We start from the raw sequence: 12,989 nt of genomic DNA on the forward strand, positions 1-12,989 counted from the left end.
ACAGCTTATCCATGATTCTTATTTTCTGCGCTATAATTGTTATCGGCAAAACAATCCATTTCAGAAAAAAATCTAAATTTAATAAACATTAAAATATTTTAACATTAATTATTTTTTATAATGATTTGAAAACCATTGCTTTTGTTTTTTTTCTTTATAGGATATCCTGATCTTACCCTGCTACCATTAAATCTTAATTATCAAATAATTCTCTTTGGTGATTTGGTTTTGAATATATTTCTTTTAACCAAGTTTCAGCCATACAACCAGGCACTTGTGGTTAGGGAATAAAAACTGAGGACAAATTTTTACCAATTCTTCAGTGGAGTGAGCATGCCATTTTTAAATACAGCTTCAATTCTAGTTCAGTTTTCACTTTCTGAACCAGATTCACTGCTATTATCACTACTACTTTCACTGTCACTATCACTGTCAGAGTCACCAGAACTACTTTCTTCACCTTCCTAAAACAACAAATTTTGATAATTGAGATAAAAATATTTTAACTTTTATGCTGTCAATATGAGAGAGCTTACCTTCTTCTCTTCATCTGAATCCTCATTATCATCATCGTCATCATCTGAATCACTTCCAGAATCATCTGATCCTGAACCGGATTCTTCATCCTCTCCAGATTTTTCTGAGCCTTCTTCTTCGTCATCGTCGTCACCAGATGAATCATCTGAACTTTCAGACTCGGTTTCTTTCTTATTTGGCTATAATTAAGATGAGACAATATGCATATAATACAAGCAAGATTTTTGAAATCAGAAAATCAGAATTTTAATAAAAATTTATGAATTCTATTAAATGAATGAGTTAAAAATTGCTATTTAGTGAAGATATTTTTTGGATACAATGTACATTAATGAATATTATGTTTGTTATTTCTTTGATTCCTTTCCACTACTCATCAACTGTGAACTGAAGTTATTTTCTCTTACATACTTTGTTTCCTTTTGAACTGGCATATTCAATAATTTGTAATAGTTCTTTAATTCAGTAAATTAAATACTTTTGATATTAGTGGATGAAAAATTATATGGTAAAGTACACACACACAAATAATATACATGAATTTAAAAAAATTAGATTTGTCAATTTTATTTGTTTATTAAGGAAAATTATTTTAAGATCGATTTTTAAAAGTATTTGATATGATTTTGAAAATATAAATCTTAATATTTTTGTATTAAAGTATGAGCTTTCATCCACTTATTTTTTAATAAATAAATAAGCAATTGCTGTATTGAAGATAACAGTAAAATCAAATGAAGAGAAAATACATGTATGTATTAATAGTTACATGCAGTAACAAAAGTCAAATATTGTTTTGTACAATAGTATTTGACTTTTATGGATGAAATTATTTCTCTACAATATTAAAGATGCTCTTTAGTTTATGCTTCGTTTAACTGATACCTTTTAAAAACACTAGCAGAATCTTCTTTGACTATTAAAAAAAACTGATTCTAAAATATTAATTGATAATTTTTGGATGAAGGAAAAAATAGAAAAAAGCAGTGAATAAAAATTTTAAAAATATATATATATATATATATATATGAATGTCAACTACATTTTCTAGATTTTTTTTCTTTTCGGGTTGAGTAAAATATTTTATGTATGATGAAACCTAAAAGATTTACTCTTGATAATACAGATCTTCACGAAATACAAATAGTTTATTTTAAATATCATCCATCTATATATTTTAAGTGTTTAAAATAATGCATAGTAAATTAATAGTAAACAATATTTTTGTGTTACTATTATTTTTTATTACAATTTTTTGAATACATCTTATAAAAATTGCAAAAATATCCTGGGAATATTGTGAAACAACAAGAAATATCAGAGTTGAGCTGCTGTCAAAGATATAGCCCTAGTCTATAACAGATATAAATGACTGTTTAATTCAATGTCAAACTGAATAAATTCAAGAATGTAAAATATAATCATGTAGTTGTTATATTCCTGAAATTAATTTAACATAAATTAATCAAATGGAAGTTTCATTTATTAATTTAGTTAAGGATATCTGACATTTTTATCTGGATTGATCAATTCTTTTGTAACTGGCAATGAACAGCAAAATTGAGAACAAGATTATGAAACTGTTTTGTAATATATGATTTATTCAAAAGATCAATATTTTAAATTATATTTTTGTGACAAATGCAATTTATTCACTCACTATTCAATAATAATGTTCATTACACAAAACATTAAATTTTAAATTAATCAAAATATAATAAATTATTTTGCTATGCAATGTTATGATAACCTTAATATTTTGTATTGTACTTGTTTTATAAAGAATCTGAAACCGTATGATAAGATGAAATATAATACAATGAACTTTTGATACACCTGATAGAATGAAAATTTTGTTGATCCATTGCTATTCTTTATATACATACTTTATATACATACATTTATTGTGAATGAAGTAGTGTGGTCTATTGAAAGTGTACCACAATAAGAGTCTGTGCAATATTCATTCAGACTTTTTATGAAAATAATCATACCTTGGTTTGTCCTTGTTTTGTAGCTGCTTGATCTTTTGCAGCTTTTGCAGCAGACCTAGAACCCTTCGTTCTACTTTTAAGTCTATAATATTCCTCTCGTTCAGCTTCTGATAAACCCTATAATTAATAAAATATTAAAAATGCAGGAAATTAATTTATGTAAAATTGATTAAAATGTTTAGAATTCAAAAATATATATATATTATTTTCTGCGCTATAATTGTTATCGGCAAAACAATCCATTTCAGAAAAAAATCTAAATTTAATAAACATTAAAATATTTTAACATTAATAATTTTTNTATATATGTAGGATTAATGATAAAAATAGAAGTAACAATAATCATTCAACTGTCTTCTTCAACCTGTCTTATGAATAGAACAATGATGTTCTGGCATTTGTAACATCTTTTGTTTCTTTTTCGTGCCATCACCAACTGTCATCTCCGCTTACTCGTCTCCCTTGTCTCCCCAGCAACCCCTCATTTATTTTCTTAACAGCTTAGGAATATTACTCATCTAACGACCACATTCGGCAATCTTGACAGCTGACATCATCCCCAACACAGAAGTAGACTTCTGCATTGGCCTTCGTGATCAACTACCTTCTCAACTAAATATCTGTCATTTCTTAAAACTTTTCTGATTTTGTATGGCCCTAAAAACTTTGGATGGATTTTTAAGCTGGGCCCATACTGTGTTCTTACAGCTACCAGATCACTGACTAAGAATTTGGTGGGGGTATTTCCTTTTCTTGTTAAACATTTTCCTGTTCTCTGCTTGCAGTTTCTTAATGTTCTCTTTTGCCATTGCTCTAATTTCATCCCTTTCTTTCTCAAAGCACAGAACCTTTTCTTTCTCAATTTTACTCTTCATATTCTTGAACCAATAGTCTCTTTTCAGCAGTGCTTCGGTTTTCTTAACAGCAAAGTGACCTTGGTTGTGCGCTTCTCTAATATCGGCTTGCATTTGTAAGGGAACCACCATTAATGACTCCCCATCCATTTCCTTGTACAGAATCCCACTTTTTACTTCATAACCATTTGCCTTTTCCATTTCTATCTTATTAATTATCTCCATTAATTCACTACCTTCCTTTTGTGCATTTTTGCACCTAGCTATGATACTATGTTTGTTTTCTTCAATTTGACCTGTTTTGAAGCTTCAGTTTTACTTGGTTCTGTTTCCTGGTGTAGAGAACTTGCAACAAAATCCATCTTTTCAGGAATATTTTCTTGCTTAAAAATTGCTTTTTTTGATTTTTCTGGAGACTGCTTTTTATACTCTGTTTCAGGTATATCCCTTCTGATTCCTTCATCTTCTGTGGGTTGTTCAGATGCTTTGTGTAACCATTCTTCCATCTCCTTATTAACTTTCAGCCTTCTCACTAGCAGATAGCCATCTTGGATGTTGACAAACTGGAACATCATTTTTTTAAGATAATGTTCATTTTGATCCCCGTTTCTTGTTCTCTGACTGCTTTGTAGTTCTTTATTAGATCTAGAAACTCTCCTCTATATTTTGCATCACTGATATGGCTCAAGTCAACACCACCAGTGTCTACACAGCATCAATATTGTATACGTCTGAAAGGATTACTTCTGCATCTTTTGCTTTGATAATTTTCTCAACACAACCTTCTTTTAAACTGATATGAACTTGTTTCAGAAAGTCTGCTCCCAACGATAACTGATAAGCAAGGAATTAACTAGGAACCACATCTATAGGAAATAAAAATTGGTCTCGTCAACATTACTACAGTCCAAAAACTTACCAGTATAGAACTCTTTTGCTCACTTACTCCATAAAATTCCAATGAATTTCCAGTTAATTTCGGTGCACCCATCTTTACATAATCATCAGCTCTTATCAAGTTCACATTACTTCCTAAATCTATAAGTGCTGTAAAGCCACTTCCCCTATTTTGACTTCTTTTACAGGCTTTGACTTAAATTCTTTTCCCTTTACTTCATAACTTCTTTTCTCAACATTTTGAGGGCATTGAGATAAAATATGACCAAAATTGTTACAGTTAAAACATTTCATTCCTTTATCTTTCTCCGGGCAACTTTTACTCACATGGTTTTTCCCGCTACAGTTATAGCAACATCTTTCATCTTCATAAGAATTATTAGGCTTAATCTCATGTCTTAGCTTCTTGAATCTCACTGTCATTTTAGCATTTAGCTTATGACTTGATTTCATGTTTTTGTAAATTTGCAACTTTTGTTGAAATTCTTTGAAAGTAGTAGCAAAATAAAGCACTGTTTTACTTACTTGTTCATCCTGAATTCCATCAATAATATATTGTATTACCAATTCTTTCTCAATCTTATGATGAAATTTCAATCATTTGATACATATATTCCTGATAAGTTTCACTCTGATGCTTCACTTCTGTTGAAAGTTGCTCGTGAATCTTCCTACTGTTCAGTTTTGGAGAAAATTTGGTGCAAAGAGTTTCTTTTAATGCTTTCAATGATTTAGCACACTGTTCATAGTTTACGTACATTCTTACTGAACCCCTGAGTAGTTGTTTTGCATAAATTATCTTCTGCATGCCATTCCAGTTACACATTTCTGCCATGTCTTTGAAATTGGAGATCCACTTAGCGACATTCTTCCGATCATTACCACTGAACGTTTCAAGGAATTCATCAACATCTCTAAAGGTAAACATTGGCTGAGTACTCATTTTTATATTGCATAATATTACTATCTTCGTCCTCACTTTCGTCAGCATCGTCATCTCTGGCATTCTCAATCAAAAGTGTCGCCTCCAATCTCTGTACCAACTCTCTCTTGCTACCTGTCGTTTTCAATTTCTGTCATCCTAGTTTAATTTTCAAATCAGCACACTTAAGATGTTTCACATCTGTCACCCTATTGTCCTTAGACACACAGTCAGTTCTTTGTTGTTCACCAAAGAGTCACTAACTCCACCATCTTGTCTGAATTCCATTATTGCCCTTCTAAAAGTTCTTGTATGAATTTCTCTCAATATCCAGCAGAGCCCCCAAAATTTGTAGGTTTAATGATAGAAATAGAAGTAACAATAATCCAGCATTCAGCTAAATCTTCCAACCGTCTTCAAACCATCTTATGGATAGAATGACGATGCTCTGTCATAATGTCTTTTATCCTTTTTGCGCCATCACCAACTGTTGTCTCCCCTTACTCGTTTCCCCCACACTCCCTCATTTATTTTCTTAACAGCTTAGGAACGTTACTCATCTAACCCCCACATATATAAAACCTAATGGAACTTTAAGATTATTAAAGTAAATAATTTAGAATAATACATACAGCTATAAACTTCTCAATATCTTTATTATATTTTTTCATCATTTCTTGACTTTTCTTTCGATATTTATCTTTCTCACTCTGAGATAAAGCATTCCATTTCTGTGCTGTCACAGCCATTCTATTCTTAGCATCAACATCAGTAACAGCACCTAGCATTTCTGTTGTAAATAAGCTGTATCCACTCCTAATAAAACAAACAACAGTTTAATCAGAAACAAATAATAAAACAGAACTTCATACAATAAAAATTATAGAAAGTAATAGGATCTATACACAAGTCCAAACTTAAACAGTGTTGTCTGAAACACATACAAAAATCCTACACTTATTATTTTACCAATGCTGAATAGTTTTCTAATATTTATAGAAAAGATCTGTTCATTAGTATTCATTAGTACTTTATGAGAGTATTACATCAAAGTCTATATACTTATCAATATAACTTACTGTGGAGGCTTCTTTGGCTCTCCCTTAAATAACTGAGGTTTTCGACTTCCTGTTTCATGAACTTCATCTTTACTGTAATTTTAAAAAACAAAACAATATATATATATATATATATATATATATATATAATTTATTTCTCTATCTANAAAAATTATTTATTTGAAGCTCATTCTTTTAAAATATCAAATTTTTTTTCTTTAATCCATTCTTAAGATATGGCTATGTAAATAATAAATTCTGTTATATTCTTGGTTTCAACTGAAATGATTATTGATTGATAAAAATTTATATTGATTTCTTGTCTTCCATTGGTACAAGTAATAATTAAATAGAATTACATTACATTTTTAAGTTAATGATATAATGATGAAATGCATTTTATCCCATATTTATATTAATTTCAAATTAAAATTTTATGTAACACACTTGTATTGAATATTAAGATTGGGAAATTTTCAATCTAATGTATCAATGAAAAAGTAAATCAGCAAATATCTTTTAAATAATTAACTATTAGTAGAGAAATATGTTTATAGACAAAATATTTGTCAGAAAATTTCTTTTATATTATAAATAATTATCGTCATACTTTCTTCTCTTTTATATATATTTATCATCATCATCACTGAAAAAAAATTGTTAGTGATAATAATGAATTGATAATGAATAAGAATCCTAATAATATTCCTGGAATTAATTAATATAAACAAACATTTTCTGAAACACTAAAATCTCAAAAATCCACATTCATTAAAGAAATTGTAATAATTCTTCAATTGTTACATGGTTTATATGAATAGTTCAAAAGGTATTCATATATAATTTAAAGAACAGCAAATATGTATTGTGAGTTGGTTATATTCTTAAATTTTTTGCATGTTCAGTTCACTTTTATATATCAGATCAATATATAATGACAAACTGTACAAAACTATCTTACATACTAACTTTAAACCATCAAAAATAAAATATTAATTCTTAAAACTATTCAAGCTTTATTGAACTATAAATATGAACATAAATCATAGGATTTAGAAGAGAACTTAATGTTGAGAATGATTACTTATTTTGTTGGTATTACATGGATAAAATGTGGAAGTCTCTGTGAAATAATGTACAAAGCAGAAAATCATTACTACTTTATCAATTTTTGGTACATTATAACATCTATTATCACAATCAACTTTTCTGCTTGAGATGCTAACTATTTTCCTCAGAAATCTTAGCAATATCACTTTAATAAAGTATTTCCAAGAACTCTGTTATAAGAATTTAAATTTAAGAACTTAAATCAATCTGTTAAATTTAATGGTTAAGTAAATAATTTATAATAGAATTAATTTCAATTGGTTTACATTAAAAAAAATAAATTATTTTCAATGCTTAAAATTAAAACTGATTATTTTTATCATTAATAAATCTAAAATACTCTGTTGGCTACTTGGACCTTGTTTAAGTCCTAATAGTAAACAAGGTCCAAGTAGACAATATAGAAACAAAAAAATAATCAGTTTTGCTCACTACACTTGGATATACTGTAAGTTTCTAGAGATAAAATGCTAAATTCATTGCACAACAATTATAATCAGATAAGATTTGAATGAAGAAATTACGTGAAGTTTCGTGCTTACATGAAAAGTTATTAAAAACAAATAGCACTCTGTTATGGGAATTGAACCTTTTGCTTGTTTTCCAAACACTTATAACTGTAGAAAGCAGTTCATGAAGCCCTCATAGCTTTCACAGCTCTCACTTCATCACAGTTATAAACAATGGTTTGCACAGTCACAGATGTACAAACATACGATATTATTAAATGATGTAGTATAAAAACTAAATTTCATACTTGTACATGCTGATAAATTGAATTATCAAAGTAAAATAATTCAAATGTCATTACTTTGAGTTATAGTTTTAATCATTAGATAGTAAAGCAACAGATTGTTATTTTATGACTTTGCCTAATGACTGAAATAGGTCATATTGAAAAATTTTACAAATTTTGAGTAAAAGTTACTTTGATAAATTAATAAAGAAAAATTTTTTTGTTTATCCTATCAGTTCTTGGCTATAGAAAGATTTACAAGAAAGGGATTTATTTAGTAAGTAAAAATATTCTATTACAGTTAATATAATTGTAGAGTTAAATTATATTAATTTAGAATTATCAGGATTAAATGACACAAAAGAGCACCTAAGTTTTGATTAAAAAAAAGTGATGTAATCTAAATATTCAATATTTAAATTATACATTTATTATGTAATAGAAAAGAAAAAAACAAATATCAAATAATTTCAATTACCATACTCTAACTAGAGCAAAACCAAGTTTGGAAATATAGGCATTTTACTATTTTATCTTTTAAATGAACAAATATAATAAAAACATCCAGTTAAAAGATCCATTTGATATGTCTGTCTATTCTTAGTATAATTATTAAAGAAGAACAATGATTATGCATTAATAAAAGATAATCAATAAATAATGTAAGAATAAAATTTATTTTATTGTATTATTTATAATCATGTAAAGAAAATGTAGATGAAATGAATAAAATAAATGCAATTCTCTTATGATATCTTTGCCTTGATATTTTCATTCATATATCTTATCATATTTATAATTCTGCTTTGATAACATTCAATAAATTTTCTTTTGTAAGATAAATTTTGTTACGATAATGTTGTTATCCAGCAATGTTCTTAAATCAAAATATACAGGTTCTAAAGTGACTATTATGTTGAAATTAGAATATTTAAAAAGTTTTTAGTGTCATAATGGTATGTATTGTACATTTGTTATAAGAATCCATGTTTTTGCAATATTTTCCTTTTACACTCATATCAATGACAATGCATGTGCAAGAACAAGTTTCTATAGTAATATGCAAGATGCACGCATTCTTAACACAGTAATCTTTCAACAAGATGAAGCATCATGTCACAATTATTCAGGATTATATTAGCATTCTCTTCCCAGTTATTGAATTGGCTCATTCATGGGCAGCACATTCACCCAATTAACATCCTTGGATTTTTCTTCTTGAGGATTCATTAAGTCAGAGGTAGAAAAAAGAGTTAGGGAACTAGCTGATCTCTGAAATCTGCACCTATTCGAATAACACCTGAAATGCTTGAACATGTATTTTGCAAAACAGCTGTTCACTTTGAGCTCTGTAGAGACATTGATGGTAGCCACATATTAACCATTACATCTAGTATGTATTTTGTTTATACATACACACAGACATATATAAACAAAATGCAATGAATAACTAAAATATGTATTATATGTATATATATATTTTCTTGTAGCTGAAAGATTTTTTTTTATAATTCCTATCATTTCACAAAATAGTCACTTTATAAACATCTTACGTAGTATGTTGTTATTCTTTTTAGATCTGTTTAAAAAAAAATAAACAATTGAATTAGAAATACTATAGATGTAAAAATATATATTAAGTAATTAAACAAATAATAATTATTTATATTAAATAAATTGTAAATTTTTATTACCTTCCTTTCTTTATATTAAAAACTGGAACTAATTTGATATTTTGTTAAACAAATACTTGAAAATTTAAAACAATTTTCAATCTGACATTCATTTCTATGTATACAGTACATAATAAAAATTTTAAATGTAATTTATTATAATATAGCATTCCTATTTAGATAACAAGCTTAAAAATATGTATTATGTACTTTACTTCTTTATGTTCATTCATCAATGTAAATATCAATATTTCTAAGTTTCCTGCATCATTTTAAATAATTTTTATGACTTTATTTACTATGTTTAAGTGAAAATGAATAAAACACTTAAAATATATTTTAGGAATCAGAATCCAAATTCTGGCTTCAGATCTATCAAAATTCAAACAAAATATTAAATTTAAACTATAGATCATATCTTATTATTGCCCTTTCATAATTTAAATTTTATTTAAAAAAAAAATAATCTTAGAAATTATATTTTAATTCTCACTATCAATGCTAAGGATTTAAGATTATTGCAATGCAAATGTATTGTATTGTAAGGTTAAGGATGTAATTTTATTGTACATTTTCAAGTTAACAGACCAGATACATTTTACATAAGTATGGATTTATTAAATGAATGTAATGAAGATTATTTATATTATTTTTATGTGGTCTACTAGCAAACAATATATAAAATAAGTGTTTAAAAAAAGTGGTTTTATAATAAATGCTGAATTTCTCATTTTTCTGTTTTAATATTCTTTTTGCACTTTTCGGTATTCTTAAATTATGACATTTTGCGTACAGTATCAGTAATCACATTGACTCAAGTTCTATTGTTCCTCAATTCATTCTAAATCCAATAATGAAAAGCTGTAAGAGCTTAAATCATTATTGACTTAAAGATGAATATTTTCTTTTTATTACAAGACCATACTTAGCATTTTCTTCACCTGTCATTGCATTTTTAAAATAACAATTAACACTCATTATATCTTACTAAACAGTATCATCATAAAATATACATACGAGTATAACAAAAACTTCAAGTTAAACTAAACTATATATTTACTCCAGGGAAACATTAAATTGATAAGTGCTGATAAGCACTTTCAGACTATCCTCTCATCTTCAAATAAATTTTACATTTTTTGACAAATACAAAGTTGTTGCTAAGCAACCTTTAGAAGGTAACAAAATTATACAAGTTATTATTAAGCTGTAATAATCTAATTATCTCATTAAAACACTCTTAAACCTTTAATGAAATGACAAAAACTAGTTTTATGAAGCATATAATCTAATTATATCCATTTTAGCAAATTTTAACCAAATAATTTTTTTTTGCTAACCATGTTCAGGTAATCAATGTTAGAGACACTGACTTTTGTTATATCATTACTTAAGCTTTCAGCATATGATATTTAATTCTCCCATTTTCTTTGATGATGTCATTTAGTTTTAGCTGTTGCAATAATCTGATCTTGATTCCATTGCACTATAATATCCTGATCCGAGACTGTATTCATCCTCCCCATATAATATTCTGCTAACCTAGTTCTGAAAGTCCTTAGTTGACATATACATAACTGTATTGTACTATTACTGCAAAGTTTCGTGGTGCGCGACGCACTTGACTATGCTTGCTAATTGCTCTGGTATGCATCGTGAGAAACAATAGGCGTGTTTTTGTGTGTTGACCAGTTTTCGTTAAACCAAAGCGGTTTCTTGTTTTATTGTCTTCAACTAAAACGACTCGACAAATTATTTAGCATCTCTTTCAAAGAAACTAATATGTATGTTGATAATGCTGTTTTCTAACGAATAAACAAAGTATTCGAGAAAGAATATAAACCGGAATTGATGACGTCAAATATAGTGGATATCAACTATATAAAAAAATCTAATTAAGTCTTGAAATTTCTTAGTACTGACTCAAGGAATAACATTCAAAAATCTTAATACTAAAATATATATAATATATATATGACGGATATTAAAAACATGTCCTCTTAGTGCCCAGAGGGGAGAAAAGAGAGGAAATGGGAAAAAACGCAAATTGACCGGACGAAAATAATTCAGATTACAATTAGGGATGCCAATTTCTCATGAGGAAAAAGGACAAGCTAAAAAGCACACAACTCTTCATTTATTTTTCAGAATTTTTCCGAACAATTTTTAAAAATAACTGAAATTCCGTCCAGTTCAGAAAATTCCAAGCAGTTGGCAACTTAAGCCTTTAAGCTAGAGATGTTAACTGCACGAAAGATTTTGTTTGACTTATTTTTAAGCATACTCGAATGTCTGGGTGTCTTCCCTACATGTTTATGATAATTCTTTATTTCGATAGCCAGACCCCGTGAACTGCCACTTATTAAAATAGTTTTTGGAATAGATATTTTCTCATAAGTCGAGTAGTCTTAATTTTCTATAACTTTGCTTTTTTTATGTAAATTTCGACTACGAAGGTTTGCTGTTCAGTAGTGAAAAACATTTCTTGTCGCAGCACAATCACCAAATCAGCAAATACCAATAACAAATTAATACATTTGAATGTCGGTGACCAGTCAGTAGGGTGCCACTATTTCGTGGCGTCATCAAACTTCTAGCGCTACTTCTCGCGACTTCCTTCGTTTGATAAATTTGGAATACAGTTTTATTTTTGTTTTATGATATAGAATATAAGATAAGTATATAAACAATAAGTTTTCTGAACAGAAAAAATATTTAGATGTAGAGGATAGTAACAATATGCAATAAGAAATGGAATAGGAAAGTAGTTTACGTCATTTCAATAAGAAACAAAAATAAGCGGAAGAAATGTCTGTAAAAACTTCCAAGGAACAGATTAAATAAGCATACTAATGAACACATGAAAGCAGTCAGCGTAAAGAATTTTGGCCCACCAGTGGCCAAGCGGTCTTCGTACCCTGAACACTGGTAGTTCGGTCGTGGGTTCGTAAGAAAACCCACGTCCACGTAGTTCGGTCGTGGAGAAAACCCGGAAAACTCCACGTGGCCAGCCTGGCCACGTGGAGTTTTCCGGGTTTTCTCCACGTCTTTATCGCCTAAATAGGGACCAGTTACGCTTAAAAGACCTCTCGGATGGCAACCCCTAGACAGCTCGCCAAAGTGTTGCGTTGCCGAAACTAACAAAACAGAATAAAGAAGACTACATCACTAAAGATTAGAGTGAAATGATAATAATTTTAAAAATTCT

General features: G+C 28.3%; 1 protein-coding gene across 1 annotated transcript; it reads right to left on the reverse strand.

Annotated features, from left to right (window-relative positions):
* Positions 1–302: 302 nt before the first annotated feature.
* On the reverse strand, positions 303–6,363 carry LOC111634496 (nucleolar transcription factor 1-like). Its single transcript, XM_023379290.1, has 5 exons — positions 6,284–6,363; positions 5,837–6,020; positions 2,532–2,648; positions 537–716; positions 303–464 (listed from the first exon to the last, which is right to left on the reverse strand). Exons 2-5 carry the CDS (start codon positions 5,990–5,992, stop codon positions 366–368), a joined length of 552 nt encoding a protein of 183 aa, XP_023235058.1. The 5' UTR covers positions 5,993–6,020; positions 6,284–6,363; the 3' UTR covers positions 303–365.
* Between the last annotated feature and the right edge of the window lie 6,626 nt (positions 6,364–12,989).

Source organism: Centruroides sculpturatus, unplaced genomic scaffold (assembly GCF_000671375.1).
Source record: "Centruroides sculpturatus isolate CEXI.00-Female unplaced genomic scaffold, Cexi_2.0 scaffold952, whole genome shotgun sequence".
Classification (NCBI taxonomy): domain Eukaryota; kingdom Metazoa; phylum Arthropoda; class Arachnida; order Scorpiones; family Buthidae; genus Centruroides; species Centruroides sculpturatus.